This window comes from Chenopodium album, chromosome 21 (genome assembly GCF_948465745.1).
Source record: "Chenopodium album chromosome 21, dcCheAlbu1.1, whole genome shotgun sequence".
NCBI lineage: Eukaryota > Viridiplantae > Streptophyta > Magnoliopsida > Caryophyllales > Amaranthaceae > Chenopodium > Chenopodium album.
Genome location: NC_137854.1, coordinates 32517327 through 32525146, shown reverse-complemented (window position 1 = coordinate 32525146; position 7820 = coordinate 32517327). Strand labels below are relative to the sequence as shown.

The window sequence follows — 7820 nt, the reverse complement described above, 5'->3', positions numbered from 1 at the left end:
TTTTGAGGAGGCATAATAAGAACGATGATTTTTCTTATTTTGTTTTACTCTTTTTGTCACTAAATAATGTGCCTGGATTGCTAAAATAGTGTATCAAAATGACATGCCTATTTCTAAAAATAGTTTCCTAAGAATATCACATTCTATCATAACCCACACAACCTTTTTTTTTTTTTTAACCTTTTTTTTAAAAAATCAATTCTCATATAAAATAAGAAATTTTGTGTTGAACTACCCTAAAGATAGGGTCATTTGTGAACAAATACCCATTTTTTTTATTTGTTTAGAACTACCCACAAGTTTGAAAATGTTTGGGTAGCACTACCCATGAACATTTTCCGTCCAATTAAGACGTTATTGGAGCCCACTTTTTTCACTTTTGCCACCCAATTAACTCTCCGAGTTTGTTTAAAGGTTTTAATTCACCGTAATGAACCTAATTAGGGTTTTAATTAGAATTCATTTTAGGGTTCATGAGTGTAAAATTATTTGGGGATTTTGATTTCTAAGGTTTGGGGGTTTAATTGAATTGGAGTTTTTGCTTATTTTAGCATTAATTGGCCATTGTCATTGATAAAAGTGAAAAATTGGGCCAATATAACATTTTAATTGGACGGAGAACGTTAGTGTTACCCAAACGTTTCCAAACTTACGGGTAGTTCTAAACAAATAAAAAAAAAAGGGTAGTTTTACACAAATTTTCCTATCAAATACACATATATCTAAAATATCATTACTTGCTTTTTACCTTTCCCACATAATATTCCCCTATTATCAAGAATATTATGTACTCCCTCTATTTTTCTTAAAAACTATGAAATATGAAAAAACGAGTATATCATTTAGAAACGGAGGGAGTACTTGATAGATGGTAATTTCGAGAGAAAACAGACCTAACTTTCACTCGTACCTCTATTTTTTATTTTTAATTTTTAAAAAGAAAATGCCTAAAGAACATATTGAAGTTGAACCTCCCCATATTTTTCTAAAGTAGCTCTGTAGTGGGCACCATAATACCTACCCATTCTCTGAATTGCAAGGTTTATGGTGCTAAAATATTGCATTAGAGTCTTTGAGATTATTGTTTGAATTTTTTTTATTTTTTTTATTTCATTTTATTTCATTTTATTTTATTTTATTTCATTTTTAAAAAAAAATCTCTAAACTCTATCATACAATAAATCAAACACGGAGCACATATTAGAAATATTCAGAGTAATTATATACGTTTATAATCTGGTAATTTTTGCATATGATGCATCTATAAATGAGTTTTTATAATCATTATGCTTTAGGGTGGCAGTTGTGGAACCATTTAGAAAATGGAAACCCTTCTCAGGCTAATACAATTACAGGTTACGGAGTAAGAAATACAAGGCACTCTGAAGGTTATCCTAGTGGTTCCCAACTTATATGCATATGGTTCTACAAACCAATTACCTCAGTAATAGCAAGCAAAACGACTAGAAGACCTGCACCTACGCATCAGATGCATCAATGCCTTAGCTTATGATAAGCATGTCTTGAATAAACTTTTACGTGTGCCTGGAATCCAGCAGCACTGCAGCAGACATTCTGATTTTCAAGCTAATTTGCTTGGTCTTCCTAAGTGCAGCTCTATCCAAAAATTCTTGAATTTCTTTCCTGTCTAATAGGGTAGGCAGCAAGACCAAGATCAATCTTTAACCCTCGTTCCTGTTAAATTTGTTAAAAAACTGTACGAGGACTGAACATCAGAACATCCTGCCTGAAAAAAAAAAGAAAAAAAAAAGAAAAAAAAGTAGCCTTAGTATGAACTACAAAGTTAGTGCCTTAGTGGGCACATGAGATTACCATAGTGATTATGCTATTGGGATGGAAAGACAATATAATGGGTCAAAGATTAACTGTGTTCATTACCAATTGATCAACTATGATTCATATTCACTGCCAATATCAACCTCCACCCCTGTTACTTATGAGTTTACTACCATTTGATCAGCTACATGTGTTTCATCTATCAACACCAACTCCAACTTATGTAATGTTTCCAAGATTTGTTCCCTAAATGGGTGGGATTCATCTTCTGCTCCAAATGTGTGAAGATTATAATCTATTTCAATTGCACTGAAGCCAACTGGCCTTTGAATTTTTTTGTCTCTCAATGTTGTCCTCAACCTAGCAGCATCCTGATGCCGGCCTGCATCCTCATACATCTTGACCAAAATGAGATAACGCCCTGAATTTCCAGGGTCTAAATCAAACAGCTTTTTCGCTACTTCTTCAGCAAGTTCAATGTTATTATGTATCCTACAAGCACCAAGCAAGGCACCATAGACATCCTTCCCTGCCTCAATAGGCATAGTCTTAATAAATTTCATTGCTTCGTCTAGTAGTCCAGCCCGGCTGTATAAATCAATGATACAAGCATAATGCTCAGGGATTTTCTCAACTTCATAGTGTTCCATCTGGTCAAACAATTCTAAGCCTTCTGAAATCATCCCTGCATGACTACAGGCTGACAGTAAACACAAAAATACCAGACCATCTGGCCGTAGTCCAGTATCTACAAGTTGGGAAAATAACTTCAGTGCTTCTTCAGCATGTCCATGTGTTCCATAAGCCCTAATCATCGCATTCCAAACCACAATGTTTTTATCAGATACTTGATCAAATATCAACTTTGCAGAACCTAAGCGTCCAATATTAGCATAGAATGATATAAGACCACTACCAAAGGCCGCATCAAGTTCCATGCAAGATTTTACAATGTAAGAATGAATCCATAAACCTTCTTTGATAGCTGGTTGTTGACCACAAGCAGGAAGAATACCTACCAGTGTAGCTTTATCCGGCGAAATTGTTTCATCATTTAGCATAATATGAAAGAGTTCTAGACCCTCAATGGGGACACCATTAACAACATAAGCAGAAATCATCGAATTCCATGTAACGTTATCTTTTTGTTGCATTTCATCAAACATATCCCTAGATGAACCAACTTCTTGACACTTCCCATAAAATGCCACTAGAGCATTACCGACAAAGAGATCCAAAGCAAACCCTGATTTCACTATATACCCATGAATCATTTGACCCATTTTAATCTCTTTTGCCCCGCCACAAGCCTTCAACACAAACGGAAGTGTGTACTGATCCACAGCAACACCGGCCACCCGCATTTGAACAAAGGAACTCAATGCATCCTCAAAGTGCCCATGTTTTGAATAACCCTGTAACATCATATTCCATAAGAAAACATCTCTTTCAGGCAATTTATCAAACACCTTCCGTGCATCTTCCATACTCGAAGCTGCAAGCTCAATGTATTTCCCTAAAAGCTTTGAAGCAACAAATGGGTTTTGCTCATAATCTCCAACAATAATCTGGGCATGAATTTGTTTCAAGTTTCTTCCACTCGAACACATTTTAAGCAAGTGGATGTAATCATGAGAATCTCTAATATGCACATTGCAGTTCCTCCAATTACTATAACTCCTGTAATTTGATCTAATACTACACAAAATCACCAATTTACGAAGTAATCCATTCATCTCACTTGATTTTTTTAAATCACTCTCTTCTACATTTGGAGGTTTATATCATTGTTTAAATTAGTACTCAAAGATTCATGGGTATCACCAATAATGAACAAATTTTGTTTGGCATTTCGTCGAACACATGGTCGTAAGTTTCATGTTTAAATTGCATATAGCATGAGTTTGGGGAAGATGACTGCTTATTATCCAACTAATTGGGTCTCGATTTATAAAGGATTGGCATTTTACTATTTTAGAGGGTGTCAAGTTCTTTTCAGTTTTGTGAAGACTCGAGGGAAACAAGTATTATTTTTTTATTTTTAAAATCGCCGAAATAGAAAACTACAGAAAATAATATAGTGCACTTGAGTGCACCGGAAATGAACATTAGGCATACTTTAAAGAACATGGGCGGAAAAAAAAAATACTAGTGTTTGAAAAAGAACATACTAATGTATGAAAAAAGAATTTTAAAGAACATGTTTTTTTTTCATAGTTATTCATGTGGTTGAATTTAACATTTTTTTTTTTTTTATGTACATACATTAAAGAACATATAATTCAAACTCAAAGAACATAACGATCAAACTCAAATAATATATTATGCTCGCGTTCTATATAAATGTTTATAATACTCTTTTTTCGCACATGTTCTTTTAAATATACCTAATGTTTTTCCCGGGTGCACCATGACTCCGGTGCATCAACCATGCATTAAAAAATCTACATATTCGAAACTAAGGGGCCAGGGTACAAACGTGATATAGCCACTCCTAGTCCCAACAATGTCATTATGAATAATACGCCCCAAGGCTAGGGGGGGACTTGAATCAACTCGATAAACTAGGTTGTTCTAATGGATTCCTTGGTAAGCTAACCAATCAGCGGCTTGACTCCCTTCACGATAAATATGCTTTACAGCAGCTAGCAGCTTCTAATTTGTTAGTAAATTTGCGATAATAATTGTATTTTGTTATCAATGTAGTTTATACCCTTATTTTCTTCTTAAATTTTCATTATCATCTATTACTAGACCTGGCATATGGGTCATTCGGGTCGGGTATGGGTCAGGTCATTTCGTGTCAGGTTAAGTTTGGGTCAAAAGGTTATCGGGATAAGTTCAAGTCGGGTCAAGTCATTTCGGGTCTCGGGTTGATTTCGGGTTGACTGATAATCGGGTCGGGTCAGGTATCGGGTCAACACTTCGGGTTGAATTTGGGTCGGGTTGGGTCAATTTTCGGGTCAACTTTCGGGTGATGCATTAGGATGCACATTACAGATTAATAAAAAATTAAGTCAATTTGATTAAGGTTTTTTTCTATTTCGATTTGCTAAGGTCAAGTCTTTAGCTTAAATAGATTCTGATCATTTCAGGTATAAGATAATTATAGTTCGGGTCACTTTGGGTTTCGAGGCTATTTGGGTCAATTTATTCAATTTAAAGGTTGGGTCAACTTCGGGTCTCGGGTCAACTTCAGGTAGGGTCATTTCGGGTCTCGGGTCAAGGTCATCTCGGGTCGGGTCGGGTCGTTTCGGGTCAAGGTCAGGTTATTTCCACTTCGGGTCGGGTATGGGTCGGGTCGGGTTGATTCGGGTTTTGGGTCAATTTCGGTCATTGATTTCGGGTCATGAGTCGGGTCATCGGGTCTGGGTCAGGATTGCCAAGTCTATCATTACCATCAGGTGGGATTGACTTTTGAGTGGTAATGAAAAATAATACGGAGTAAAGAAATTCATGTGTATGAGGATTGCCTTAGTTTATATTTTTGATAAACCAAAATTGTATATTCAATTCATTGGCAAAATTGTTATATTTTGGGGTAAAATCAAGCAAAATATCTAACACCATCAGTGTCTCTACAGTTTTTCTTTCTTACCGAAAAAAAAAGCAATTAAAAGCCTCACTTTCCATTAACTCTCAAATTTTCTTGCTATTTTCTTGCTACAAAAGGTCTGTTTATATTTACTTAATTTCAGTTCAGTTCAGCTCCAATCAGTTCAGTTCAGTTCAGTTCATCTCTAATCAGTTCAGTTCATTTCAGCTCTTAATTCCCCTCTCTTATAAAATATTCATTTAAGCTCAATTCAGTTCAGTTCAGCTCCAATTAGTTCAGTTCAGTTCAGTTCAGTTCAATTCAGTTCAGCTCAATTCAGTAAATGTGAACAGGCCCTAAGTAGAGAAAAAACGGTGGGAATACAATCCTTCTTGCAAAAAAAAAGTTGGTATGGAGAGAGTAAGGGCATGTTCTCTTCAGCTCCAATCAATTCAGTTCGGTTCAGTTTAATTCATTTTATGTCTAATGATATTGCTAATGATAATTTAAGCCAAATATCATACTTTTTAGCATATATTACAAAAACAACAACAATAATAATAATAATAATAATAATAATAATAATAATAATAATAATAATAATAATAATAATAATAATAATAATAATAATAACACATATTATTATTATTATTATTATTTTTCATAAATATTTTAATATGTATTTTTGTATATACACTTATAGTGAATTGCTATTTGCCACAATGAAATTACTCAAGCTATAGTACTAATCCACCTTGACCATACTCAAGCCTTAGCTTCCCTTTGACCATCAGCTCCACCACTCATACCACCACTCACCTTGACTGTCCACCACGACGACTCCACCTTAACAACAAACTTGACCGATTCCATAATGGTTGACCACTAACATTGTACTTTCCGTCCAATAAAAATGAGACGGCGACGGTCTACGTGTATATAGGAGGCACTATTTAAAAGATTAGTTATTTTTAGTGCTGTCAAATTTCAAACCGAAACCGTTTAACTGCCCGAAACCGACCGACCCAAATGAGAACCGAACCGATTAAAAACCGATTTTTTTGAAACCGAAAACCGACCCGAATCGTATTTTAATAAACCCGAAACCAAATCGACCCGAATAATGTTAAACCGTATAAGAACCGAACCCGTTAACAAACCGAACCAAATATAAACCGAACTGAAAGAAAACCGAATCGAAAAAGAACCGAACTGTATCTAACCCGAAACCGGTTCCAACCCGAAACCGTTTAAACTGGCAAAAAAACCGCTTACACCGAACCGGTAGCAAACTGCTACCCGTTTGCACCGAACATTTAAAAACCGAACTGTTTGTAAACCGATCTGGTTATAAACCGAACCATTTATGAACCAAACCGCTTCTAAATCGAACCGTTTACAAACTTTTTTATATAATTAAATGGATTTTTTTTTTTACGGGAATATAATTAAATGCATTAAATATTAGAAATCTTAGAATATTTTTTTTAAAAATAGCAAGGCAAATCATTCATTAATAACCTAATTGTAAACACAATAATACATTATTACACTAACTCTTATAATCTACTTCATAATAAACTAGTAAGATCAGTATGACTAAACTTGAAACAAAACATAATATGTATTTATAAAATAAATGAGAATTTGTTTATAATATGATGCCTAAATAGTAAATATGAAATGATTCGCGACTTTATATAAAACTTGTGACGCAAAAGGTTAGCAAGTACTATCAAATTTCAAACCAAAACCATTTAACTGCCCGAATCCAAACAACTCGATAAACAATTTATTTTTTGAAACCGAAAACCAAAACCGTAATTTAATAAACTTGAAATGGAACCGATATGAATAACGTTAAAGTGGTTAAACCATCGAAGAACCGAACCAGTTATAAACTGAGCCGAAAAAGAACCGAACCAGTTAAAAACTGAACCGAAAAAGAACCGAACCAGTTAAAAACTGAATCGAAAAAGAACCGAACCAGTTATAAACTGAACCAAAAAAGAACCGAACTGTTTCTAACCCGAAACCGTTTCCAACCTGAAACTGTTTGAACCGGGAATAAAACCGTTTACACCGCACCGTTAACAAACCGCAACCCGTCTGCACCGAACCGTTTACTACCCGGACTATTTACAACCCGAACCGAATTAAAACCGCTTAAGAATAAACTGTAAACCGAATCGAACCGATAACTATTTAAACCGAACCAAAACCGACTCGTGAGACAATTAAACCGATTCCAAACCGACCCGATTGAATACCGAACCGATTTCAAACCGAACCGAAACCGAACTGTCAAACCGTTTTGACAGTGCTAGTTATTTTCCATTCAAAAAAATATATTATTTTTTATCATATAATTAGTTTAATATTGCAATTAACAGAATTTATCCTATTTTAAATTATGTTTCATTATTCTGTGAATGAATAAAAATAGAATGTTTAATTCATGATGAAATTTATATTGTAATATAATTGT

The 7820-nt window shown here is 34.6% G+C and overlaps 1 protein-coding gene across 1 annotated transcript; it reads right to left on the bottom strand.

Annotated features, from left to right (window-relative positions):
- Window positions 1-1955: 1955 nt before the first annotated feature.
- On the bottom strand, window positions 1956-3533 carry LOC145600663 (pentatricopeptide repeat-containing protein At3g26782, mitochondrial-like). The gene has a single exon (XM_081656546.1). The coding sequence runs from the start codon at window positions 3531-3533 to the stop codon at window positions 1956-1958; it is 1578 nt and encodes a 525-aa protein (XP_081512672.1).
- Between the last annotated feature and the right edge of the window lie 4287 nt (window positions 3534-7820).